This window comes from Rattus norvegicus, chromosome 2 (genome assembly GCF_036323735.1).
Source record: "Rattus norvegicus strain BN/NHsdMcwi chromosome 2, GRCr8, whole genome shotgun sequence".
Taxonomy (NCBI): Eukaryota; Metazoa; Chordata; class Mammalia; order Rodentia; family Muridae; genus Rattus; species Rattus norvegicus.
Window position 1 is genome coordinate 171,568,634 of NC_086020.1, and position 27,898 is coordinate 171,596,531.

General features: G+C 44.1%; 1 protein-coding gene across 10 annotated transcripts in view; it reads right to left on the bottom strand.

The window, feature by feature from the left end:
• The window catches only part of Tmem131l (transmembrane 131 like), a 134,102-nt gene that overhangs the window by 12,961 nt on the left and 93,243 nt on the right, over nucleotides 1-27,898 (bottom strand). For 6 of the 10 annotated variants that reach the window (XM_039103734.2, NM_001399525.1, NM_001399524.1 and 3 more), the window contains 17 exons: nucleotides 27,280-27,433; nucleotides 26,688-26,858; nucleotides 25,361-25,430; nucleotides 24,189-24,306; nucleotides 22,671-22,812; nucleotides 21,679-21,788; nucleotides 20,595-20,667; nucleotides 17,843-17,970; nucleotides 16,133-16,275; nucleotides 15,219-15,405; nucleotides 14,634-14,819; nucleotides 13,629-13,778; nucleotides 12,701-13,323; nucleotides 10,270-10,418; nucleotides 3,232-3,356; nucleotides 1,388-1,527; nucleotides 158-340 (listed from right to left, as the gene is read on the bottom strand). In XM_039103734.2, the coding sequence (XP_038959662.1) occupies nucleotides 158-340; nucleotides 1,388-1,527; nucleotides 3,232-3,356; nucleotides 10,270-10,418; nucleotides 12,701-13,323; nucleotides 13,629-13,778; nucleotides 14,634-14,819; nucleotides 15,219-15,405; nucleotides 16,133-16,275; nucleotides 17,843-17,970; nucleotides 20,595-20,667; nucleotides 21,679-21,788; nucleotides 22,671-22,812; nucleotides 24,189-24,306; nucleotides 25,361-25,430; nucleotides 26,688-26,858; nucleotides 27,280-27,433 (2,852 nt within the window). Of the gene's footprint in view, nucleotides 1-157; nucleotides 341-1,387; nucleotides 1,528-3,231; nucleotides 3,357-10,269; nucleotides 10,419-12,700; nucleotides 13,324-13,628; nucleotides 13,779-14,633; nucleotides 14,820-15,218; nucleotides 15,406-16,132; nucleotides 16,276-17,842; nucleotides 17,971-20,594; nucleotides 20,668-21,678; nucleotides 21,789-22,670; nucleotides 22,813-24,188; nucleotides 24,307-25,360; nucleotides 25,431-26,687; nucleotides 26,859-27,279; nucleotides 27,434-27,898 lie in introns of those variants that run through there. The other 4 variants (XM_006232547.4, XM_063282520.1, XM_008761116.4 and 1 more) reach the window with 4 other exon arrangements.

Genomic DNA, 27,898 nt, shown 5'->3' on the forward strand with positions numbered 1-27,898 from the left:
GACAGTACTAGTAATGATGGAGATTAGGAGAAAGGAAGAGAGCTAAGCAGACAGCCGGAGGGAAGCAAGGCAAGCCTGAAAGTCACAGAGCATCTGCTCCATCCTCTAAAAGGTACCCCTGCACTGGCTGCAAGCAGGATAGGGGCCTCTGACTCACCAGGTGGCAGGAACTGCTGTATGTCCACCACTGGCTTCCTGTCACAGTCAGAGCTGCTACTGCTCCAGCTGTCCCGGCTGCCCCGGCTGGCCCGCACACTGCCAGAGGAGCTGCCACAGTCAGAGCTAGAGTCCGAGCAAAACTTGTCTGCACACTTCTTCTCAGACTTCTGGTAGGAACTGTCTGGAGAAGCAGAAGAGGGGTTCTGCTACACCAAGGCAGTTCCCACTCGTGCCGTTGGGAGCAAGTGGAGAAGGGGTAAGGAGGACAGGGTATGTTCACAGTCGCCACCTCTGCTCAGCTAGTGAAAAATGACCACAGGACTTGAGGGCGCAGCAGGGCACAAGCTAAGTCTGGTTTGCCTACAGACAGACAGCAGGACAAGGTAGAACCTTCAGCCAAGAATGGCTCCAAGGTTCTGTGGAGCTCAGCAGAGGAACATTTGCCTAGCGTGGGATTTGAGCCTCAAACTGCAAAACAGACTGAATTACACACAAATGGTTTTAGAACAGAAGTTTTATCAAGAAAATTGAGTCTATTTTATAGATAGATGAGAGACTTATAATGCCCCCTGTATTATTATAATGTTTATTCCAGGTTTTAATAGATTGCTGATTACTGATGCCCAATTAAGATTGGAGAGCAACACCCATCTTTCAAGGGGATCACTAAGAAAGAAGGATAGAGACCGTTGCCTTGGTGTCCACTGTGCACAGTGGAGCTAGTATGTTGGTGTGTGGGTGTGGACCGGATCACAGATTATCCTCCAACTGCCACCCTCAGTGGTCTCCTAACCCTTCTCCTATACTGGCTCTGGCATTAGTGTCCCCACAGCTCCCACTCCTGGGGCCCTACCCAGCAGACCCCTGGTGTACCAGCAGTCTGATCCAGAAACTGAAGAGCCATGCAGAAATCACCAATTCCAAAGTGGGACACCCTTCCTTACATGGCTCTGTTTGCTCTTTCCCCAAGGGGCCCTGCCTGAGGCCTGTGCACACTGGTCCTGTACCTTCGACAGTATGCACAAAGACAGGTGAGGAGGGACAGAGCTCAGGGATAGCGGCCATGTTCAGGCTAAAATGGGCATGTGCTTTCTGACCTAACCCTGACAACTTTCTGTTGGAGTTGCCAATGGGCTATGTGGCCTGGAAAACAACAGCTGAAATGACATTTCTTGAAAGCTTTAAGGACAGATCACAAGGACACCACTGATAGCTCTGTGCTACATACCCTCCTCTCTCCGAACAGGGGAGTCGCCCACGATTTCTATGCCAGCTTTACACGTCTCCCCAGTGCTGTCCTGTGCACACCAGCTTCTGACATCACTGCAGACAAGCCTCTGTTCGCTCTGTTCAGAAGGCCTGGGAGAGCTGTGAGAAAGATCACATCTCTATCTCATTACACAGACACACTTTCTGCTGGAGATAGGTCAGGTAATAATCACAACCTGAGGCCTCCTCTCTGAGTCCTGTCAGAGGATGAGCAAGAGAGGCCCACCACATGTCACTGTGTGCTCACACTAATACATTCTTTTTTATTTAAAGAAAATGTATAGAAGCACCCTGTGAGAAATGAAACAGTTCTCTTCACAGGTCATGGCAGTGCCTGTGTGAGGCGTATGGGATGACAAGAAAGCAGCATAGACATGGGAGATGCAGAGCAGGATGTCACTGGCTTCTGATCAAGGCAGAAAGATGAGGACAAAAGAGGTAACCAGAGACACAGTCCAGCAGCGCCTGCCTATGTCTTCCATGTTCTCAATTATGAGCAGACACAGAGTAATTACTAGTTACTTTTAAACAATTTGATTATTTGCATGGATCTCAGAAATATGCTTTAAAAGGTTTTCTAGGGTTACTTGGTGAAGTTGTACTCTTATGTTCCTATTTAGGAAATTATAGTACGTTAAAGTGCTGAGTATAATTTATGAAAAAAACATATAGGAGAATACAAAAAGGCCCAATGTTCCCTATATACAGAATACTGCACTCCAATTGTCAAATAAATAACCATATATGGTGTGGTATGTAACATGTTTATTTCCAACTGACTGTCTTCCTGGAATGCAGACTAGGACCCAGGAAGAGCTTTGGCAATGCTGAACCATGGGGGATGAGCTCCATGCCATCCTCCTCCAGTGCTGAGCTCACTGGTGACAGCCTTCCTGGGTGCTCTGAGCCCTCAGAATGATCACTGATAGCACAATGGAACCTCATACCTGCTCGAATGTGCAAGGCTAGAGGACCTTACAAACAGCACGCTGGAGCACCTAGCCAAGCTCACAAGGTGGTGCCTCTGGTGCCAGGACTGAAAAGAAAAGCCTGCACAAGGGAGAGGGAGGCAGCTGCCTTGGCTTTCATGCTGTTTAGAGACTGCTGAGGGCAGGTGACAGACTTTGGAATGGAGTGTTCTGTAGAAAACTGGGGCACTGCGAAGGGGTATCCTGCAGACAAGGGAGAACTGAGGAACTGGGAAAGCCTAATTGTAGATAAGCAAAGGAAGGAGAACACGTCTGTTGGAGGCTCCAACACATGTGTGCAGTGTGCTGGGAATCAAAGATGAAAAACCAGAACGAGAAGGTCACTTTGCGGGATGTAGAGTCAGAATGAATGTACACACTGCTGATCTGGTTTAAAAAAAATCTTCGAGCTGAGAAACTTACAGTAGAGTAGATTTAGGGATTACCCCTGGAATCCCAGCAACACAGAACTTCCACAGACACTGTTTAGTCCCCTACCCACTCCAGATAAAGAAATGCAAGTCCATACAGCAGGGTTTCTAAGGCACAGTACCCAGCCTCATAGGGAGCATGTTATAAGGGACTGCTTAGGTCTTTTCTGTAAAATCTCCCATAGCTTTTAGCATTTTATGAGACAGATAAAAATAGAAGTCTTAAAGGGTCACGTTACAGTATTTTAAGAAGTAAAATTACAATGAGAAACTCTGATTCAGCAAATACATTTCAGTGTGCACACAGCACCGCCCTGTGCTGTGCGCCCACTTAAGCCTACAGACAGATGACTATGAAATGGAGACCTGGGTTGAACTGGGAAGGGGCTGCAGGAGTGGCATACCTGGGGGCCTGGACAGAGGCCCTTTTCTTGTGTTTTCTACATGTTCGAGTTTTATTCCAATTGAGGGTTTGTGTGTTTCCTTCTCTTTTCTCCTGAAGCTTCCTCTTCCTGTAGGGATCGTCCTGCTGAAGAGGAAAGAGGGCACAATTGGACACCATCTGACGAGAAACACACAACCGCCTTTGTTAACTCTATCTGCATCCAGGACAGCTCAGCTCTGGAGACCCGAGAAGGGCCTTTCTCTGTCTCTGCTCACTGGGGTTTGGCAGACAGCAGAAAAGGTAAAACTGTTGCTTACAAAACCCCCAAGGGGTTGAGAGGGAAAGATCTGCCAATGATACACAGGCGGCTGTGGTAAACCTCCTGCCTCCACTTGGATGTTTGGTGCCTGTAACTCATTGAATCAACTGCTCAGCAAAATCAGAACAACCCCGGAAGGCACAAGCTATGTCTCTACTCTAATTCATTAGGGATCAACTTTTTGTGAACATCCAGACCACCAGAGAATGTTCCAAACTAGGGGCAGCTTTTTGGTTAAAGCATCTTCCCCATCTTCTAGGGTGTGCACCTTCTCTGCTACCCCCTCCCCTCGCCCCAGAGACTCAGGTTTAACAGCACTCCTGCAGCTCGGAAGGATTTGCCGCCTCCATGGACTTCTCAGGTTTGAGAGACTCACAAATACAAAGGTGTCCCCGTGACCAGAGGTATTCCGGGACCAGAACTTTTCTATTGGTTAAGACTTCTTTCATGAAAAAAAGCAGATTAGCTCATTTCACCATCCTTTGCAGAATGGTGGCCCAGAAATCAGAGTAAGAACCTTGCAAGCTAACAGACATTTGGCTAAGGGGAGTTGGAAGGAGAAAGAGAACAGCTTAAGTGTTCAGGTCCCTGCTTGTCCTAAGTCCAGGACATCAGCACCTCCTGCATGTGCAACATAAAAAGGAACCCTAGAGACGGCGGCATGGAGCTTCACTCACACAGGCAGTGGGACCAGGGAGTTTTGCTTTCTTTTTTATATTCTTTTAGTCCTTCTAATATTAAATAAGTGATTTTTTAAAACTCTACATGTACTTAAAAATATTATAAGTCCAACACAGAAAGACCTGCTCTCCAGGGCGTTAGTCTGAGGGTAAACAGGCACAGGCACGGGCAGGACAATGGCTCCCATGCACTCACTGGGTTATTGTTTTCCACTAACTGCTGCTTGAGGTGCTTTGTCTATGTCCTTCCCCACTGGGCCCATCTTGCCTATAAGGGCCAGCAAAGGCTTGTCCACCCAAGCCTTGCTGTCTAAGAACAAGCACAGGTTAAGGGATGGTCCTGGCCAGGGGTCACTAATATTTGCCTGCCTTTCTGAAGCCAGTATGGTTGAACTGTCAGCCTGCACAAGCACCAGGATGGATACCTAGCTCTAGGATGGCTGAGTAGGGGGGGCAGGGAGTCTAAAGCATAACGTCTATGGGGATGAGGAGGCGAAGGGAATGCAGGCACAGGGGACTTGGCCAAGTGAGAGGTCTGAGAAGCAGAGTCCATGAGCCACTTGCTAGGGGAAAGGTTAAGGGCACAAACAGGAAAGTCAAAGAACAGAGGGACCTCTGACTTGGGAAGCGAGAGCTAAGCAACTAACAGCAGAGAAGGGCTCCAGAGTCAGCAGCAAGCAGCTGCTGTACAAATGGGCAAGGAATCCAGCAGGGAACCAAGAGCAAGAGGAAGCCAGGGCTGACTGTGCTCTGCTGAAAAGGGTCTCCTGAGGAGGCGGGCAAGCCAGGAAAGGGCCACGTGGATGCACAAGTGTCTGTGAGCCTAAACCTTGCTCCTTGGTCTCCATATTCATTACTGAACTACTCCATGAGCTCCCTGGGAGAGGTGGGGATTAATGGAAGTCAAATGGAGAAAGATTTCTGAAGCTTTCATAGAGGGAGAGGGGGACAGAGAGGGAGAGGGGGAGAAGGAGGGGGAAGGGTTAACATCCAATACAAAGTAGGTAAAGGATATCACCTTTGAGGAAGAAACAGAAAAGATGAAAAAAGATGAGTTTATCCAGAATACTTCATAATAAAACAATGTGCTTAGATAGATCGGTGTATGTAAGCATATCTTGTATCATTTTTTAAAAAGCAAGTGTGATTATAATAGCATGTTTACATTCATGAATACCAAGTCACGGCTGTGTAGCAGCATACTAGAACAGTGCTTGCCTACTTAGTTTACGGAGTTTGTCTCCCAATGGTGGGATTTTGGATGGATGATTAAAAAACTTCCTCCAGCACTCAATATTAAACACATACAAAGTGGAGGAAAATGTTCATTTTTCCCTAGACAAAATAAAAAACTCAAACACAACTGTTTCCACCCAGAAGTAAACAACCACGGCAGCAGCAACAACACGCCCCAAACCTAAGTCTATTGTTCATCTATCACGTGCCCAATATTTTGCTTATAAGGCCTAGGGGTATAGCTCAGTGTAGGGCATGAGCTTAGCATGTGGGGGCCTTGAGCCCAACAACAAAAGATTGTTCAAATAAATGGTGCTTGAGGGAGAGTGAGGCCAGCTCATTCGACTGCCACCCAGGTGAAAGTCAGTGCAGACAACCTCCAGGAAGGAAGGTAGTCTGACAGCACTGAGGACAGCACTTGTCGGTCCTGCCACAACCATCACAGGGGAGTCAGAACCAGTCAAGAGTTAGGAACACAGTCGTTCATCAAAGTTATTTATGAAGCAAAAAGGAAATGCAGCCCTCACGTCTGCCTGCAGGAGGATGATGGAGTAGCTGTTTCCCACTCAATGCTCAACCACATGAGACTATCAGGATTAAAACTTCCATATATACACAATAGTAAATAATAGTTACTTTTAACTATCTTTTTTTTTTTTTTTTTTGGTTCTTTTTTTCGGAGCTGGGGACCGAACCCCGGGCCTTGCGCTTCCTAGGTAAGCGCTCTACCACTGAGCTAAATCCCCAGCCCCTACTTTTAACTATCTTACACTAAAAAAAAAAGCTGAAAATCTCAAACAACATAACATTTTAGATGCATGGTAGATCTTTTTCCCCCTTCTTTTTTTATGTTTATGCAGTCATAAATTGCTTTTCTTTTTTTTTTTTAAAGATTTATTCATTTATTATATATAAGTACACTGTAGCTGTCTTCAGATACACCAGAAGAGGGAATCGGATCTCTTTACAGATGGTTGTGAGCCACCATGTGGTCGCTGGGAATTGAACTCATGACCTCTGGAAGAGCAGTCGGGTGCTCTTAACCACTGAGCCATCTCTCCAGCCCATAAATTGCTTTTCTTTAAAAACAAAAAACAAACACAAGCACTTAAGAGAAAATAAAAACCCAGAGCTAAGGTTTAAATTTAGTCTATGGCTTCTAAGCCAGGTCCTTGCTAATAGAGAGAGCTAGAGGAACATTGTCTGTATACAATAGATTTATAGAATCTTCCAAGCTATGAAGTTAGGCCCTAAGTATGAGCAAGAAAAAGAAACTTGCAAACTGCATGCATGCTATTCTCACTGAGAGGGTGTGCTCACTGAGTGACTCTCTCTAATGGACAGTGCAGTGCACAGATCTGAAAGAACAAACCCAGAGAACAGGACACAGAAACACCAAGGCAATCAATCACCACGATCAGCCACATGATGGCACCAGAATATCTACCTTCCAACCTAGGGCACATTCTTGGGTCCCAAAGTCCATTCCGAATGTCCCAAACCTTTAGTCTGGCAGCCCGCTAAGCAAGCTACCAATAGTGCATGCAGATGGCTGGACAGCCGGACCCAGAGTGTATGCAAGTGCAGGCCTGATTAGGGGCCAGAGAAACCCTCAAATGATGTGATAGTTGAGATGAACAGAAGAAAATATCAAACTAAAACAAAAACAAAACACCCTCATAACGAAGGGCCTCGTATACAAGACTTCATCTGGCCCAAGGAGTAGGCAAGACTTGGGGCTGGAGGCAGAGCTTGGAGTTCTATACATGTGTGGCAGAGGGAGCCAGCAGCATCACCTCTGCTTCTCGGGGCCACGAGAGACAAAGGGAACCTTGACTCCATACTCAGCTCCAGATCTCACTAATTCCCTATCCTGAATGTGGTGATTTTGTTTCTGTGCACCTTCCTGCATCTCCACTCCTCTGCCTCACACGCACCCCAACATCATCCAGCAGCGTTGAGACTCAGCCACACCTTCGCTCATGTTGTAGAGAAAGTGTGATGGTTGATCTTGATTGCCACCCTGACCTACATCTGGGTTCAACTGGAATGCCAGAGGTTGGGCACATCTGTGAGGGATTTTCTTGATTGGATCACTTAAGGTAGGAACAGTCCCCTAAATCTGGGCCATACAATGGCAGCCCATATAAAAGGACACGGGGAAGGAAGCTCTTGCTTTTAACCTGCTTGCTCTCAGTCTTACTGGTGAGTTTGTCTATCCAGATGCTGTAGCTAGTATTAAATCCAACTCCCTCAGGATTCCAACACAGACTGAGAACCAGCAGCTGTCCAGGAATCCTATGGGACTCCAGCACTAGACTGGGACTGCAGAGACAGTCTCATGGACTAAACAACTACAGGATTCTCCGACTTTGCACTGTGAAACTGCCCTTGTTGAACTATACAGATCACATCTGGTAAGTCAGTCTAAATAGAAATATATACTATATATGTGCGTATCACATGTATGTGCATATATTCATATATTCATTTTATCAGTTCATATATATTCAAAAGCATATATAATACGTGTGTGTGTGTGTGTGTGTGTGTGTGTGTGTGTGTGTGTGTGTTCCTTTAGAGAAATAAAGTCAGGCTGCTTCAGGTCCAGCTCCATAGGGGAAACCCCCATTCCTAACTCCTGCCTGGAGGTCCCAACATGGAGGGTCCAAGAGCTCTTCCTCCCATGTTTCCCTGTGGGTAGCTGTCTTTCAACCAGATGGGCTCCCTAGATGCTTCCAGCCCCGTGCCCTGTTGGATACTCTTGGAAAATCTGTCATGCCTGCTGCCAGCCTTCTTTGACCTTTCTGTGTACTATACCTGTACAAGATGCCACCCCCTCCAGAGCTTTCCAGAATCCTGTAGCCCAGTTTTAGTCTTGAAGTTTGATTACATGCAAGTCCCTGTGCGTCTCTCAGCCCACTCTGCAATGTCTAGGCTTACTTATTTTGCAGTATTTCCATGTAATTTAAACAAGGGGCATGCTTGTTGTGTCAAGTTAAAGGCTATAGCACAGCCTGGAATGTAGAAATAGCCAGGCTAGTTCATAAACCTTCCATCTGAGTATCTCTCCATGAACCTACACATACATAAGGGTGACAGAGCAGGTAAAGGGCAAGGTGACATCAAGACAATGAGTAACTTTTAGATCAAACATTTAGACAAACATTATGGTCCAATTTTGTAAGAATCTATTTTTTTAAGTGACCAAAGTAGAACTAAAGGAATTACCAACTTTCTAACATTTTTTCTGCATTATATATTAGTTCATTAAATATCTCTTTAAGGGTCAGAAATTGTGGCATACACCTTTAATACCAGCACTCAAGAGGCAGAGGCAAGAAAGGCCACTGTGAGTTCAAGGCCAGCCTGGTCTACATAGTGACTTTCAGAAGAGTCAGAGCTATGTAGAGAGAGCCTGTCTCCAAAACAAAACAAGCCTGCCCCCTACCAGGAATGATCACAGTTAAAATTAATTCCACCTGCCTTTGATCATCTCCACCTTCTAAATGTTTTTAAATATTACTATATCTTCATTGTTAGTTTTTTTTAGTATTTGAAATCTGACTTTGATTTATTGGTGCTATTTAGTTTTAGTTCTGGATATAAAATAATCCAATGTCAATACCAGACCTTTAATGTAGCTTCTGCAGCCCAGAATGTTCGTTTCTATTTAGTGTGGTGGATTTTCATTAACCTGACTTCCTCAGGACAAGGCTGCAGGCTCATTTTCATTTAAATATTTGCTGTTACCTCCACATTTGCATCTCATGTTGAATGGATAGAATATTTTTGCTCACATTTTTATTCTCCAATGACATCGCACTAATATTTTCTGTTGTGGGCTGTCTTGATGCTGTTTGAATTCTGATGTTAATTCTGTTCCTCGAGAGGTGTGGCCCCCGGACGAGTGGTTGATCATGCACTCTGATGATCACATGTGAACCTTCTCCCCATTTACTGGTCAATAAAGACTAGAGCCTGTGACTGAGCAGTAGAGGGAAAAGGGGGAGGTCTTGGAGAGAAGGGGTGGGTGGGTAGGAAGGGAAGGATGAGAAGGGAAGAAGCAGAGATGGAGCAGAAGCACGTGGTGGGGGAACTGCACGTAGCGAAGGGCCTCGTAGCTGGGGAGTGTTAGCGCAGTGCTAGGTCTGCCCAGCATAGGCTATCACTTACATCAGTGTGGGGTTATGGGATTGGAAACTACTGCAACTGCTTTCTGACATTTGTCCCTATAGAGACGTCTGAAGCAAGCTGGAGTTTGTGTTTCTTGTGTTCCTTGTTCTGGGCCAACTCTTTATGCCTCACGTTTCATGAATTATGTAGAATGCACCTTTGCCTGTTATGCATCAATGTTCTCAGACCTACAGAATGGGCACTGTCATCCACCAATTGAACTCTCCCCCCACTGCAGGAAAATTTTCTTCTATTACATTAATTACTTTTCTGATATTTTAGAGAAAAGAAAGATGATAGTAGCTGTAGGACAAGAATAGATAAGCAATTCACCCAGACCGCTTTGAGGAAGAGATGTCAGAACTAACTAGACGGAGCAGTCTCTGGGCCGGTTTGCTCTACTGCGCTCACTAGGAATTAACCCATTGCTTATAGTGAGTTCTCCCAAAGAATAAAAGTGACCTAGGTTCACTAGAAATCATATTACCATCACTCACATACATCAAAAGATAAAACTTTCTGAGCAATGACATGAAACCTTTGCTACCATCTACAGAGAAATTACTATACTTATCAGAGGTGTCTATCCCGCCTGCCCTCAGTGTGTGCTCTGCTCTTTGATAGGACAGGGAATGGGAATGCAGACCTCTGCTGAAGGCGAGTCCTGCTTCTCAGAGCACGTGTCTTCTGGAGATTCCCTCTGAGTCTTCTTTACTGAAGATAGCTTTGTATCAACTGCTTTCACAGTCTCAAAGCTGTCTACTTCATTCTTGACAGGCACTTGCTGGTTATTTCCTTGAATAAATTTTAAAAAATCAGCTTCTAGTATTTTTCCATTCATATTCTCAATAGGTAAATGTTTTTCCATTAATTTAATGAGATTTAGGCACAATTATTTTATAACCATGGTTCTCCAGAAACTAACTTTGTTTAAAAGTGAAAATATACTTACATAAAAGTTCTCCAGTCTTAAAAGATGTCAAATTGGGGGTGGGTCACTAACATTACTGTGTTGTCAGCATTCACAATGTTCCAAGGGAGGAAACCTGCTGTCCACCAACGGATGAATGGACTACTGTATAATCGGGTACATTTGACACTGCCAAACCCAGCATGAATATTACTTAAGATTTTTTTTTTAAGTGGAATTACAATCCTGGTTAAAAGAGGCAGCCTGAGGAACTTTATACAAATGAAGTAAGCCAGGCAAAAAGGGAACCTAATGCAGATAAAATCAGACAGACGGAGGGTAGGGAACAGAATCGATTGGTGTTTAATTCACTACTTGTGGGCACAGGGGCACTGTTCGGATTGATGGGGAGCCCTGATGGTAGATCCTGACAATTTGAATTATAGTGCACACTCCTTTCTGAGAACCCCAACTATTTTTTATACCAGAATAGTCTTTATGGAATAGTCAAAATTCCATCTAAGGATTGTGCCAAATGCACAAAGCTCTTTAGAATTAGTTTAGAGCTTTTACAAACCTTCGTTTCAGTATCGACAAGTGACAGCAATGAAATTTGCATAGTTTGAGCATGGGCCTTGGCCCCCAGGCTGCCTACTGGGAGAGGCAGTGACATTTAGGAGGCAGACCTTTTGGGAGGTGCTCAGATCATGGGAATGTGCCCTCAAAGTGGGTTCTGAGGCTCGATCTCTTCCCCCTACACTGGCTTTTCTGTCTCCTGGCTCATGATGTATGTATTCTTCTGAGACATTCTCTCCACCTTGCTGGCTGAACCCCAGTCAGATGCTAAGACAATAGGCCACTTCACTTTGGACTAGAAGCTCCAGAACTTTGCCCTAAGTAAATCTTTCTCTGCAAGTTCATTGTTTAAGAGATACTTCACTACAGTATCATGAAGCTGGCCAACAAGTACTAACAGCTAAGATCAAAGGCTGACTGGTATTGTAACACATACATGCCTTTAATTCCAGTACTCAGGAGGCTGAGCCAGGTAGATCTGTTGAGTCTGTGTCAGCCTGGTCTACAGAGTGACTTCCAGGCCAGCCAGGGCTACCTAAGGAGATCCTGTCTAAACAAAGAAACAGTTTCCCCAACGGATACAGGAATGTGCTAATATATTGGTCAGAGAAAGAAAAGGGAGCAGGGCAGAGAAGAGGTAGTGCAAGCGCTTCTGTCAGAGGCTGAGGCATCAACTAGGGTGTATTGATGATTTCCTCCTCTGTCAACGGCCTCTGTCACAGAGAAAACGCCTGTATTCTTTCAATAAGAGATGCTATTAGAGAAGCAGGGTCACAGAATAGGACATGCTGCAGCTATTAGAAAAGTTGGTGAAACTAGGTGGTGGTGGTGTACACTTTTAATCCCAGCACCAGAAAACAGAGGCAGGCAGTCTCTGAGCTGAAGACCAGGCTGGTCTACAGAGTGAGTTCCAGGACAGCCAGAGCCTCACAGAGAAACCCTGTCTTAAAACAAAACAAAACAAAACAAAACAAACAAAACAAAACCAAGAATAAAAATAGATTTAAGAAACAACAAAAATATAAAAGAAAGAAAAGTTGGTATAGATCTGTTTAGTTAGGTTCCCTGTCTATCCTGTCTAGAGCAACTATTTTTTTCTCTTTCTTTCTTTCCTTCTTTCCTTTCTTCCCTCCCTCCCTCTTTGCCTCCCTCTCTCTCTCTCTTAACAAAAAGCCTAAAGCTGAGAACAAAGAATTAGAACTATTTCAGTATCCTCCCAACAGTGACATAAGATAGTAGCACTCCACTTTGTTCCAAACTTGAAATTCTTAGCCACAACATTCTACATCAGATGCCTCATGTTAAAACTCCAGTTTGAATTTTAACATTTATGCCTTTGCTAAAATCATGCACAAAGGCACTCGGCTCCCACAATTCAAATCACAGGTCACAGTTGGGCACAGTAGTTTTCCTTTGTGACCCCATGTCCTGTGTTAAGTCAGACAAGAATCTGAGGAGAGAGAAAGAGAGATTGGGAGAGGAAGAGAAGGAGGGGTAGCATCACACTGCTCTCAAGGTTACAGGTGAGACCAAATCTCACTGGAAGAGACAAGACACCAAAGGAGAACCATCAAGGAGTGACCAAGATTACCATGTTTCCTGGAAACTTCTGGCAAGTCTGACTGAGGGTACTGAGGAGGGGTTTTGGGCAAAGTACTTTCAGGTGGCTTCTTAGAAGTCTTCTGTGGACAGGGCTCTTGTTCCTTGAGCTCAGCCACATGTTCTGAAATTTTACTGTCAGTTTCCTTAGGAAACATACATGTCTGTATTCCCTCCTTCATACTGCATTCTGAAGAAGTATTACTGACAACTGTGTTTTTCAGTGAGCTTTCTTCTTTGTTCAGTACATTTTTGGGAAGGGTTAAATTCCTCTGCAAGCTGCCATTCACACCACTGGCATATCTGAGGCTGGCCCAGTTCTCATTGAGGATGTTAGTGCAAAGGTCTTCCTTGGCTGCAGACAGGGAGCTTGCCAGGGTCACCGTCTGCTTCTCCTCAGTGGTAATGTTGGCACTGCTGGCCGTGGATGCACTGGGTTTCTGTTTGCTGTAGTAGAAGGAACACTTATGCTTTTTCTGAGAATGACTATAGGTGGCTGGGCTCCTCTTGGCAGCATTCTGGAGCCTGCTCAGGGGTGGGCCCACTGGAAGGCAGCTCTTCCCTCTGCCTTTATCAGATGGGCTGTATGTGTCGAGGAAGTTCTTACAAGTGCTTCTGAATATAAGAAGAAATACATTTAGTAGAATGCAAAGTGGACCAACCTCGCTTCTGTTTCTAATATTCAAGGCTGGCAGCAATTGGTACCAGGCACTGAGCGGTTCCAGCCTCCTCCCTTTCAAAGCCCCATGAGGCTTCTGCTGATGAGGCCACCCGTAAGCCACACCCTCACACAAAGACTAAGAAAATAATGCAGCTGTTCACACAAGCCACAAAAGTGTGGTATAAACCTCTATTACCTTGAGAGGAATCAGAAATGCGCAGTGTGAACCCACCCTCAGCACACAGGTGAGGCTGCTTACTTGTGAGAATGGGAGCTGATCATATCCACTGGATCACCATTCTGCTGGGGGGAGGAGCTGCCATTTTGCCTCTGTCTTGTTTTCATGAATTCCATCAAAATGTACTGTGCTTGTTGAAAAGCAATTAAAATCACACCCAGCAGGGACAAACTGGGGGGGAAACAATGCCATTCTTTACTGTAAGACTCTGAACAGCATGAAGACCCACTATAAGCCAGGCATAGTAGAACATAGCTGCGTTTTTAGCTACTCAGAAGCTGAGGCAGGAGGACTGCTTGAGTCCAGTTTGGGCAACATAATGAGACTACTGCAAAAACAAAACAACAAACAAGCAAAAAATTCCCCTAAAACAAAGCTAAAAGACTTTTTTATTACAGAACAGTGGTGGATGAATACCAGAAAACAGCTATAAATGTATATGGTAATACATTTCATTAAATGTAAGATGCAATTCCTGATATTTCTTTTCTTTTCTTTCTTTTTTTCCCCCCCTGGAGCTGAGGACTGAACCCAGGGCCTTGCACTTGCTAGGTAAGCGCTCTACCACTGAGCTAAATCCCCAACCCCTGATATTTCTTAAAGATTTAAAAAAAGCATCTAGTTCTTTAAAATGGTGCAAATTCATAAGGTTGACACAATTCAATGTTTAAAGGTATTTTCCAAATAAAGTTAGTGTTAAGGGATCATTGTGGTCTTGTAATGTCAAATAGTCACTGGGCTGAGCTAGTAAGACTATAAGCTCTCAGAACTGTCACTGTGGCCACCAAGAATGCATGTAGAACACAACCATGACCTATGCGCCAGGTCCTACAGCACTTACAGCACTCTCAGGCAGTTTCCTGAAATCTTACTACAGGCCCCTTACTGCCTGGTCTCGACCACACGCCAGAGGACTGAAAGCGATTCAATCCCTGTGCATTCTTACACTCGGCACCTTGTATTCCAAGTAAGTGCACAAGATTTACTACTCTGCCTGAGGGGAGGATGGGAAAGGCAGTGGTTTACCTGACAAAGAAGACAGTGAGCCTCCAGAAGGACTCCTCCCAGCTGGGCCCAGGAACCACCTCTGCACACAAGGGCAGCATGTGGTGAGGAAGGGTCACGTTGAGTGTGAAGTGGAACTCTAGCTCTGCAGCAGTGACCAGCGTCAGTTCACGGATGACCCAGGAAGAGGTAAAGTCCGGAGTAAACCTGGGGAAAGCAGATCCATTACTTACTGATTTCAGGGGTGAGTGGCTCATTGCTATGATTCTTTATTCTTTGGTTCACTACAAAGCAGAGTAAGAACAGAAGCACAGGCCAACAAAACAACACTCGAGAGACCACTAGGGATGGATGGCCCAGTGGTTAACAGCACTGGCTGCTCTTCCAGAGGACCTGAGCTCCATTCCCCAGCACCCACATGGCAGCTCATGACTAACTCTACTTCCGGAGAATCAGACACCTTCTTCCAGCCTTCTTGAGTACCAAGCACTCACTAGGTGCATAGACACACATGCAGACAAAATATTCATACAAAAATAATTTTTTAAAATATTCATAGAGCAGCCTAAGATGTCTTACTAATGGGCTGGGTATCCCAGCACTTACACAATACTGATGTCCCGGGATGTGTTTGGGCTCAGTGAGAACGGATGGCAGTCTAGCACTTCAAATCCATAACCCTGGCAGTTATACCCATTGATTTTCAAGGATGTCACAGTTATGGGAAGAGGTCCAACATTCTCAACTTTGAAGTTCTTTGTAATAGATAAAATCTGTTTGCTGTCTTTCAGTTCTAGTGAGAAACAAGGTTTTTAGGTCAGTATACATAAACTTCGAAACTAACTTCAATAATTTAATGAATCAAGACATTACTAAAGCATTAAAAGCTGAACACAGCTCAAAGACTGGTTTCTACCTCGTTTGTAGAATAGTTTCTTATTCTACCATCTCTAGATTTTGCTATAAACGAAGGAAATAATAAAAAATACAGAAGTCCAGACTCTTCTCAAGGAATACTTGAATGTTTTATTCTTCCAAGAGCCAAATAGTTTGGATTTACTGCAACGTATGAAGTACTCTGTTACTCTGGAACTTTCATTTATATTGAACCAGGGATGAGGTAAGAGACAGGGTCTTAAGTATCCCAGGCTGGCCTCAAACTTGCTATGTCGTAGCCAGAGGTGGCACTAAACTTCTGATTTTCCTGCCTCTCCTTCTCTGGTCCCGGCATTACAGGTGTCCCACCCCCGGGTCTACATACACTTTTGCTCTAACATCATGGTTACTAGTCATGGTTCAGATATGAGATCAAACCTCTGGAAATAAATGAAAGCATACTTTATACTGGGAGTTTGGGGAAAGTGCCAACAACTTACAATGTAACTGTAAAGTATTATATTAGCACACTCTAACTAGTTCTACGGTTTCTGTATCAATCCTTAATTCAATCACGCAAGAAAACTCCAAGTTACTCAATGAATGAAAAAGACGGTGCTGCAGTGCCAAGCCTGTGAACTCACGTCGATGGCAATCCATCAGGGTGGACTCAGGCACCTTAAATCGGAGAGAGCCTCCTGCACCAGGAAGTCGTCCACCCACTTTTAAGAGCTCTTGTGCTCCAAATCCTTCCACACCAACCATGTCCACAACAGTCAAGTTATTCCTACAGGGAAGGGAAACAGCAGCAGCACAGCAGGCCAAAGTCAACACAGAACTTAACACATCCTGCATACGAGAGAAACTCGACTTACATCTTATACTTACCTGGCACTACTCCTCCAAGTGTGGCATCTCCTGCCTCTCACAGACTAAGATGACTCCAGGACTGGATGCTAGCTAGTCCAGCATTCTCAGCCAACTGGCAGCAGAATAGGTGAGCAACCACCACTCTCCGACTGCCTGCCACCAATGCCAGTTCAGGTTCCTAACAAACTGGCACTGCGGTGATGGCCATACACCAAGACACGAAATAAAGTGGCAGACCAAGATGCTAACAAACTTGACAAAAATGATAAAACTAATTTATAGAGTGAATTAAGAAGTGTTCACAGTGATTGCGATGAGAAGAAATACTGCCTTATGGGATGACCCTAGAATTAGACACTTCAAAACTCACCTCAAACTTACATATAACTGGTCAGATTCTTATTAATGCAGTGGCACTAACAGATCCCATGCTTGTAAAGAGGAAATGTGATGTGGAAAGGATAAGGGATGCACACAGGACTGAATCCCCAGCACCAGTATGGCAATGCCCCCAAAGCAGGGAGAATTTATCTATACTCTAATTATGCAAAATGTTCTGAAATGTTTATATCTCTGAAGTTTAGTTAGCAATGTAAAGCCTGTAAATATAAGTGACTGATTTACAGAAAATACTGTATCCATAAAGAAATAAATAAACGAACCACTATAAAAACCTTAACTCTAACATCTAGGTAACAGTTTCCTAGTCTGCTGTGGAACCTGTTCTTCAGGAAGAGTTTTAAATGAAGCGTGCGAGTCCACCAGAAGCTGGGAGTCTCTTGGGTCAGAGCTTATGCATACAAATGCTCTTTTAGCATATTTTCTTTTCAGTCTCATTCAGCTGCAGAACTGACACTGGTACGTTACAAGACGCCTCCAGTAAACTGTGCAGTTGGTCTGATCTTAGAAAGTTGTTGAAAAGTAAAGTGTTACTTATGGAAAGTTGCATTTGGGCTAAGCTCCAATGCACAGAGTTCAGATTCAGGTCTATACTGTAACTTTTGAAAGAAGACTCTCATAAAGACTACCCAGGATGGAAAAGTGAAGAATGAAATGCTGTTTTCCTGCTTAAGGCAGCAAGCAGTAACTGTCATCCAAGAAAAAAGAAATGAGCCAGTGGGCCCGCCCAGTGAGGCACTTTTTCCACTGTCCTTGGGGCTACAGAGCCTAGAGGTGGGAGGTCCAAATCTGCTCATGGGAGAGTCTACAGTAGTGTTGCGATTATCTTTATTGCTAAAGACAGAGAAGTGTGTGTGTGTCTGTGGGTGGGGCTGCTCTGCCTTTTGGGAATATATCTGACTAGGGGCTGACTGAAATATGCTCCCTTCTGGAGTTGCTAGATTAGTAGGGGAGGGACATAACTAAAGTCCAAGAATTAAGTGAGGGTCCCTCTCTTCAGTCCCCACCTCTTCCTAACCTAGCACACAGTCCCATCACTACACTCTGAGAAGTGTCAACACACAGTGAGGAAGAGACACACCTACCTGATCAGGATGAGGGAGGTGACTTTCCCATAGTCTGCTGGTGTGAACACAACACCAACCTTTCTCATGTCAAAAGGCTGCAAGTGCACATGAAGAGCGCCCAAACTGGACTCCTCAGAAGGTTCACCCTGCAGGTCACAGAGAACACCATTAAGCATCTCAAACCCACAGAGTGGGTTTCCAGTCACTAAGTGCACCCCAGTCACAAGCTTGACTGCATGCACCGTCACCAACCGATTTTCTGTCCCCTGCTTGTACTTGTGCTGAGGACGGAATTCGAGGTCTTCTACTTGGTAGACAAGGGCTATGCAACTGAGCTCCACTGGTCTCTCAATCTAGATGAACATGTTTTGTTCTGAAGTGTTCAAGCTGACAGATGCTTCCTACACCTTATTTGAGAAACTTTGATAACTGCAGAACAATCTAGCAGGGTACTGAAAACTGGACTGCCTTCTGGCTTAGATGGAAGTTAGAGTTAGAAGCCTTGTATATCAAACGCCTTGGCTATATAACTTGAATCAGAAAACAGATTTCTCTACTTAATTCTAGAGCAATTGAACAAGATTCCCCAACCCACGTCGGACAAGCATAGATTGCTTAACTAGTGAGTGCATGTTTTACAGAAGCCATCTACAGAAACTAGACTCTCTAGTCAGGAGAGAGACCATGTTTTACTCACATTTGCCCTTACGCTCTAGTATCCCTCTGAATCAATACCATTGTTTTAGCACTTATGGGCAAGACTGTTTAATGAAATGTCTCTGCTGCTTCGTCCAGCTCGTGAACAGTGATGGTTTCGGCAGGGGTGATAAATAGTCTGCATGCTAACATTCTCTCTGAGGCCCTATCCGTCAAGCCTGCTGCCATCCCTGTGCTACCTGGGGAACAGATGGCGATGGGCCTGGGTCCGTCCATTAAAACTATAACCCCGAGAGACAGAGCCTTGCTGTATAAACACAAACAGTGAACAGAAACGCTGCCTATCTTCCATGTGAAATCTGTGACAGTGTCGCAGCAGCAGCAGTCTATTAAGTGTTCTTCTGCCAGGCTCTGGAGTTAATCCACATAAAACACCAGGCAGTCTATTTTACAGACTTGACTGAATATTCAAATTTTGTTATGAAGGTCAAAGATGCCCCAAATCACAAAGGTAGATGGAGCCGAGCCTGCCCTAGTCAGCGCCACACAACTTAACAAAAGACAACTATGCTCCCACAAGCAAATCATCAAAATTACAATGTCAGACTCCCCCTTTCTACACACAAAGTTTTAAGCTTTTAAAGTACTATTTTTATTTGTGTGCATATGCTTGTCCTCGTGCATGTCCATGTACCACTTATGTGCACACACCTATGGAGCTCAGTTGAAGCCAGTGAAACCCCTTGGACTGTAGTTATCGGCGGTGTGAGCCACCATGCAGCTACTAGGAACCAAGCCTGAGTTCTCTGCAAGAGGGGCAGGTGCTCTTAACTAAGTCATCCCCAGCCTCGTGGAAAAGGGACTTAACAACTTCCAGTTAACATTCAGGGGGTTTTGCTTTAGTTAACACAGTAGGTTAACAAAGGCCCCCTCCCATCACAAAGGTGTTATTTCTTAGGGGGAAAAACCTCTAGTAGCCAATACAACCATTATCTAGATGGAATTGTCCAGTTTGTTCAAATATGAACAAATAAGACATAAACTAAATTGCATGTTTTTCAAGTTACAAAGGACATACTAAAAGTAGGCAAAGGACTTCTCAGTACTCTGAACTGGACGCTCCCCGGAAGGAGAAGCAGAGGAGTCATGGAGAACAAGTGACGCCTCAGCCCCTGCACCTCGGCACAGGGCTCTGCTCCTCCAGTGCTAAGAGACGATCTGTTCATTACCTCAGCAAGTCTCTACGCATTCCAGCCGAACCTTCCAGGCTGTCTGCACTCTCCCTCTTGCTCTTCCACACACGCTGTATCAAGTGTAGTTTTGGAGGGACTCCAGTGGAGAATACATTTTTCTCCTAGTTGCTTTAGCTTTGGTTTTGAACACACCAGACACACTCTCTACTACTGAATGGAGACTAAGAAATAAAGTTGCTACAGTCACTGGTACACAGTGACCTCATCATGACATTTTGATTGCTGTTCCTGGTGTACAGAAAAGGCATCATGACTGCCTAGAGACCTTAAGAACTTTAAAGAAACCTTTTTAATGACGGGCCTGAGTATCACAGGAATCTCGTGATTATTCAAATCATTGACGCATGTGAAAACTTTTTATTTGCTTGCTTTTTCAAACAAGCTCTCTCTTCACATATAGCCCTGGTTGTCCTGGAACTCACTATATCAGGCTAGCCTTGAACTTGCAGAGATCTCCCTCCCAAGCTCTGGGGAAAGGTGTGTACTACCACACCTGGCACACATTAAGAACAATTTTTAAATGTATCTCCTTTTTCCTAACAATGCACTAAAAAGGAAAATGAAGGAACCAAGGGATTCTAAGAGACTTAGAAATTAATTTTTAGATCTCTAGTTGTATTTGTTTTGTTTTTATATAGTTCTGATTCGGGTGTTATTTCTTCTTGTGCATGAATCTAATCCATCACATTAAAATGATGCATAGGCTAAACTAATCCTGTAGCACTATGCAATTAAAAACCAAACAAACCCTGCTACATACGCTTCACCCAGAGAAGGAAACATAGACACCAGAACATGAGGTGCGAAGGGCAACTGTTTCCTGCAGTCGGTGTTCTCAATGTCTGAAAATGTCCTCCTACCTGGTAAGGGCAAGCTTTGGTGAGCTGGAATTCACCAGTTGAGAGATTAACCATCTGCATATCTGTGCCAAACCTACAAACAAAGCCAAAAACTCCAGTGTTCAAACCAGCATTGAGACCAACAAGAAAGTAGCACATATGTTCTCACTCACTCCCACGCTTGACCTCATCCTACAGTAGATCTACCCCAGCCCTCTCCATAGTTGCCTGCAGCCATAAGTGTTAGGTAAGTATTGCTCAGTGAATGATGAAGGCAGCCGGGCATACAAACCCCTCACAGCAAGCGAGATCTACATAGAAACAATACTGTTGCAAACATTTGGCAACTTATGAGAGAGTAAGTTGCTCTCAACCAAGGGTGCTGGTGAGAGCTGGCAATATCTGGACTCATTGGTTGGCATGGCTGGGTAAGTCTTGGGGGCCCCCAGTGAGCAGAAACCATTGAAAGTACTGAAGTCCCTCTAGTACTGTTTGGTCCCATGAAGTGTCAATAGGGCAAAAGCTGAGGAATCCCAAGATCAAGTTTGCTACCCATTTTCCTAACCAAAGGAGGAGAATCCCAAATGCACCTACACCTCCATTCTGGTGAGATGCTGAAGGCACAGTTCATGCGTCCCCTCTCATCCTGTTTACCGTCATACTCAACTCATGTCTTGTTCCTGAGCTAGATGGACCACTGTGTTGTCTAAGCTAGTCTCAAACTCATGGCCTTCCCATCAGTCTCTTAAGTAGGAGATAATAGGCAGGTGCCCTCTACCTGTCTTTAAACTCACTTCCTGTGCTTCCAAAGACCACCATAATTTAAGAGTCTCAATTTTAGAAGTAATATGAAAACTTTTGATAGTTTCTTTAGTTCAAGAGGAGAATGTTCCATTGGATGATAGACCAGGCACAGTGACAATGAAGATGACACACAAAACAATGCCAAGATTTCCATCAAGCCTCAAGGGACTAGGCTCCGAGGTGCTTAGGTCAGAGGCTCACACTGTGTGCTACCACAGAAAGCATGGGAGGAAGAGGTGCAGGCCTTGAGTAACTGAGTCATAGCAGTGACCCCCAAAGGCCTGCGCAGGGGTCTTCCTACCATTTGTACAGCAGGCGCACTGCGGCTTCAGGCCTTGGGTATAGGGAGAGAGGCAGCAACTGCAGGGAGACAGGCCAAGGAGATGGGTTCCTCACCACAAAGTATTTCACCTAGATTTGAGGAGAGGAGGGTTAACATGGCAAAGAACATAGTAGCCTCTTAAAATATTCCTGCAAAAAAAGAGCATACAGTCAGTTAGAGGAAGGGCCGCCCAATGTAACAATCAGTGGTTCACTAAACTACACATTGGTCAAAGGAGAGGGGAAATTACCAGGAAAGTGTGGCACATTAAACACTGAAGACTCAGAATAAAGACATTTGTTGCCAAACCTCACACAGTGAGTTCAATACCTAGAACCCACGTGGTAAAAAGACAGAATTTCCTTCTGAAAGTAGTCCCCTGATACCCACTGGACACTGATGCATGCAGTTAAATAAACATAAAGAGGTAATGAATCTTGTAAGGGGCAGGTGGGAATTCCTTTTTAACTTAATTAAAAGTTAAGCCAAAATAGCAGAAAAACGTCTCAGTGAACACCAGGGTGGTGTGCACTGTGTTCCCTTTGCCTTTTCCCGTCATGCAGAAGAGATGAGACAAGCCCTGAGGGAGAAAGCCAACACACTAAAGATGATCAGCAGCCCAGGCGGCATCACAGAGCAACCTGGCTCCCTCTAGACCTCCTTCCGGAGGCTCTCTCCACAACACAGAAGCCTACTTCAGCTGGCGTGGACCAAGTGTCTCTCTACTGCCAGCTGTTGAATACTCCATATCTCAACTGCCTTATGAAGTTCATGTCCAATTAAAATCTTTGTTCAAGGGCTGTGAATGTAGTTCCTCTTCTTGTCCCAGTGACATTCCTACTCAGTGTCCTAATGGTGTTCTTGCAAGAATTTCAGTTAATTTCTTCTAAAACAAACCTCCATGTATAAAGACCTGAAAGCCCTAGGCTTGGGCATCACTGACAAAGGAACTTGAGCCACACCAAACTTACCACACTGTTCCTGAGGGCGGTAGCACTGAAGTTCAACACAAGGCCGGGTTCCAGGACCACACGAGGCAGAAAGGAGACAAATGGTTCTGTCTCCTTGGACTTCTTTGCAAATGCAAACTGAGACATTCCCAAAACATTTCTTCTGTGTAACCGACAAAGAAAAAAAGAATAATAAGTGCTTACAAAAACAACCTTGACATTTGGGGGTGGGGGGAGGAAATGCTAAATACCCCCTAAAAGGAACAGAACTCTAGGCAAATGGCTTTGGGTAAAATTTGGAAAGACAAAGTATACAACGATGCTAGCGGTCTGGTGATGTCATCCTGAGCTGAGCACGTGTTTTACATATTAGCCCCAGGTTCAATGTCTGACCACATAACACATGCACACTTAAGCACACACACACACACTCAAACACACAAACACACTCAAACGGAAAAACCTGTTTCACTGGAAAGCAAGCCAGTGTTCAGAGAATGGCTGCTATTTTGGCACCACATCAAAGAGACACACGGGCTACCCTGAAGAACAGTTACAGTGAACAGAGAATTCTTCATCAAAACTAGTAATTATGGGGCAGGGGAGCAGGTTGGGTAAGAGTGCACACTGAGTCTGCTGGGCACGTGCAAGCACATTGGGGATCTGAGTACTGAGAAACGATGAGCTCTAAGTTTAGTGAGAAACTGTCTCAGGGGGAAAGGTGGAGAGAGACAGAGGACACTGCCACATCCTCCTCAGGCTCCTGCACATGTGAACAGGTGTAAACACATACTCACACACACAAAATAACAAATAATGACAGAAATAAAGTATACACATAAATTGGAATCTCTGGTGATGCTCAAAGGTGGCTTTAAGCACAGTATGCGGTAACAAACAGGGCTCACATCAACTAATCCTCACTCAGCCTTCCGATCTCAGTCACTATCTACTGAGACAGGGCGTATCCACAAATGCCACAGCCCTGGTGCAGTCTTAGGGATCAGAAAGTTAATGTCATCAGACTTCTGAATTGCCAAATGCATCACCTAAAGCAAATGATTTAACCTAACGAGGCTAACCATAGGACAGAATGACATCTATGTGGCTTTCTGTTGTGACACAGTCATAACAACACAACATTGGCAGGGACTTGTTAAAATAGATATAAAGTTGAGAAATCCCAGTGTGGGATTTTCTATTAGACAACCGGCCTAGACTCAAAAGCTTGTCAATATGATAAAAACTGAACAGATGGGGTTCTACGAGAAAAAGAATAAGAGTGTAGCCCTGAATGATCCTGAATTAAAACAAGGAAAAGGGGGGATGATAGACCTGCAACAGGTATTATAGGCCATCCAGGGGACTTTTAGTATAAACTATATATGATATATTATTGTCTAACTACTGGTTGCAGTGGTAATATTACATGAAAAGAGTATTCTCCGGTCGAGTATTCGCCAGCTTGTCCAGTAACTATCAGTCTGGAGGATAATGGACTACGGAGCCGCTACTCCTCACTGCTGATCAGGAACGCACCTGCAAACATCGCCATTTTTATATTTCTTCCACCTTTCATACAGCTTATTTGCAAGTTCAGAATCCACATCCCAGGTAGACCGATCCAGAGAAAGGCTTCTTTCCCAATCAGGAGTTTCTAAAAATTAGATCAATTTCAAAACTTAGATTGACAAAGTACAAACTGAGTAACGCCAAGGGCTGACCAAACTTCACAAACTACGAAGACTGTGGAGAGGATTATGTCTGTTGCTTACCCCCAAAGCCCTTCTAACTCAATGGCACATGATAACATCAAATTAAACAAACATGTAGAAAACAAAACTGAAGCGAATCATGTGAAGGCAGTAACTTAAAAGACACATGGCTCATGATACAGCCTGAGACAAATCAAAGCTATGCGTGCAGCAATTTCAACAGTGGTGTCTGAAGTGCACAGCAGCTTCCATGGAAACACCATGCCAGCTGTGCCTTTCAGGGTACTATGGAGGTTGGAGATGTGGAGGACAAACAGTGGTTCTCAGAAGCTGGCACCGGCCAGGGGAGTGATCCTCTACAGTGCATGGTTACCAACTGGTCTATGATTACTTCACCTCCATACATCTGCCCTAGCCTGTCTCCACTAACTGGGATGCTGGGAAGAAAAAGGGGGTTCTCCCAAAGGTAAGTCTGTACTATAAAGCTCTTCTTATATCAGAAATCTCAGTTAGTCAAAATACAAAAATAAAAATGAACCAAAACCCAGGAACAACTTCCAACTCCCTACCCAGGCCTTCGGTCTTGCACCACACTCAGCACCTGCTGATGCCCAGCCCTATGACCCAAGTCTGCAGATGGGAGTCCCAAAGACTGACTTCTACCAGCTTTCAGAGAAGAACCCCAACTTCCTAGTTTCCCCTGGTGATAAGGCCATTACAATCAATAAGGCCATTACAATTTCAAAATCTCTCACAAAAGCACAAGCTACATAAGAAAAAGAGGACATGCTTATTTCTCCAAAGACCCTGGCTGAGTCTTGAGGGTTACCAACAATTTCAGGTCATTCTGTCAGTGGTCACGTTCTCTGGGCATCCAATATGATGCGACTGCTTTAACAGAATTAATTACTAATTCCATCTCTAAATGCTAGTTTCTACCATGGCTTTCCACCCCCCAACTGCAGTGCTACTGAAACCCTAAAGCAAACCACTTACCTGGTTTTGACTTTCCCATGAAATAATGCATGCCACAATGTGCTAGCACTTCAAAACCCAGACTCCCTTCCTAGATTGAAAAGTAACATATGAATAACTTAAAACACAGCACTCAGCATGGAAATCCGAACACTGAAACACAAAGCAGACATTGGCCTCTACCTCAATGGACTCCCCTTTAACCAGAGCCAAACAACTAAGAAACAATTTCTTTGTTCCTTTGTCAGCTCAGAGGTATCTGGGTCACTACCGTGACCTCAGGACAATCATCAATGTCTACAATAACAACTTACAGTGGCTCCTGTACAACCATCCATGACTAGAAGTACAACAAGTTACCATATGAATCAGACTTGAAACATGTCTGGTTGTTTGGAGTTCTGTTTGTCTTTAGCTCTACTCTAATCCTCTAGACAGGGTATGCCAATCTCTGCTAACCTGCAGCTACCCCTGCTACAGATCTGCGGAGTGTGCACACTCCATTTCCCTATGTGCCTGAAGCCTGCCTCCTGCCTCATCTCAGTCACTGTATCATATGCATCGCATGACTAGAAATGGGGATTTTCTAAGGAATCCCTCTTGCTCAAAATATGACTAAATGAATGAACCTCACACTCTTACTGAATTGGGTGTGTAAAGTCCTACCTTCACACCCTCAGCTAAGTGTGAGGCATTTCTAACTATGAAACATCAACACTAATAAGTGAGAAAAAAACCATAAAGATGATTGCATGAATGTCTCATTGTGAAAAATCAGAACTCAGTGTTATACAGAATAGCTTGGCTCAAAGGAAGCAATAACTAAATGAAAATAAACATTAAGGAAAAAATGAGACATGCTTAAAATAATCTAAGTCGAACACAATTTGCCCAGATTTTAGGAAGAATTCTCTCATGAACTTTTTAGGCTTTAGACTGAACATCTAAGAAAAGTCAATGATTATGAACAACTATTTAAAACACGGAATAAACTGATTTGAACTGAAGTCCCTACAAACATGTGTTCTAAGTCAACTGTGTTTTCGAAGGTAAGCAAATGTTGCTTCAGGAGTGGAGACAGGAGCATCTGCCTGACAGACAGGACCCTGTGCTTGCCGCTCAGCAGCAGCGGAGAGAAGTGACACTGATTGGTCACTGACGATCATGATACTTCCTGAGAAATAACCTTTCTAAGTCGAAATTTCACATGTAAGCAAGTCTACCACCTAAGACTGGTTTGGTGGTGTCTTACATCTCTTAGCCTCAAAGAAGAACTTAGCACGGGGCTATAAGGCAACTCGGACTGCTAAACGACATGACAGGACAGCAATGGCACTGGACACAATACCTTGGCCGGGGCCGAGAAAATCTGCAGAGGTATTGCAAAAACAGCACCTGTGTTTGTAGTCAGAAATACATTGGTGAACAGGTTTAGGACAACGCCTTTAACAGCAAGCTTCAGAGAAAATATATTCCAACAGCCTGGGGGTAGAAATAAAGGGCCACGGAAACTCAGAACCTAGAAAGAAAAGAAGCAGAAGTTACTTTCTAGCACTCATTAGGAGGAAAATCATTACAGTATAATGCTAAATTTGCTCTACAGTCTAGAAATTAGAACTTTATCCCATCTGTTACAGATCAAATATTTACAGTTTTAAACAAAGCTTATTTTTTAATAGACAGTATTTTAAATGTCACAGAGAAATCTTAAAGTACTGTGTAAAACCACATATCTTAATCATAAACACTGCTTATTCTGAAAGAGGAAAATAAAGACATGCACAACTGAACTCCTAAAAGTCACTCTGAAATGTTAAAAAGAAACTGTATTTGCTTTAAAATCTTTAAATCAGAATTAGGTGTTACAGATGCTGGTTTCATAGCATTATATCAAACAAAGCTTAAACTAGGCTAAAGTTGAAGAAAGGGACTGTGTATACCTTTAAAATGTGCTTGGTCTCCTTGGAAACAAACACATCTTTTAATACAATGCTATGGTCAAAATGGCCCTGGTACCATATGGACCACACTCCTGTTGCAGTCTTGTGACTCTCTATGTGAAACTGGGCTGTAGAGGCATCCACTCGGAAATACCTGTGAAGAAAAGGCATGCATGTGACCAGCCCTGCACGCAGCACAGCTGTCCTCTATGGAGCCTCCAAATGAGGAAATGGGCACACAAAACCCCCTTGTGGGAAATGACTACCAACAGCAACCCCTCAGCCTCCTGGCTCATCCATAGAACAATGTAGGTGAGGCTGAGGTGACCTGACCATGACCAGGGCAAAACTATGATACAAATACAACTCAGGAAATACCACAGGAGCAATTTCTCCTGATTACTTGGTTTAAAGCTAGCCCCCGACCCAATGAATTAGCCTCTCTTTTCCATTTTGGTACAAAAGACATCTGTGTTAGAGATGCTAACAGAAGGAGTTACCAGTCCACAAAGAGTCATGTAGTAACAACAGTCAGACTTTTAAAGCATTGCTAGACAACAATAATACAACAACAACAACAAAACAAGCAAGCAAATGAAAAACTAAAAAAGCAAACTGA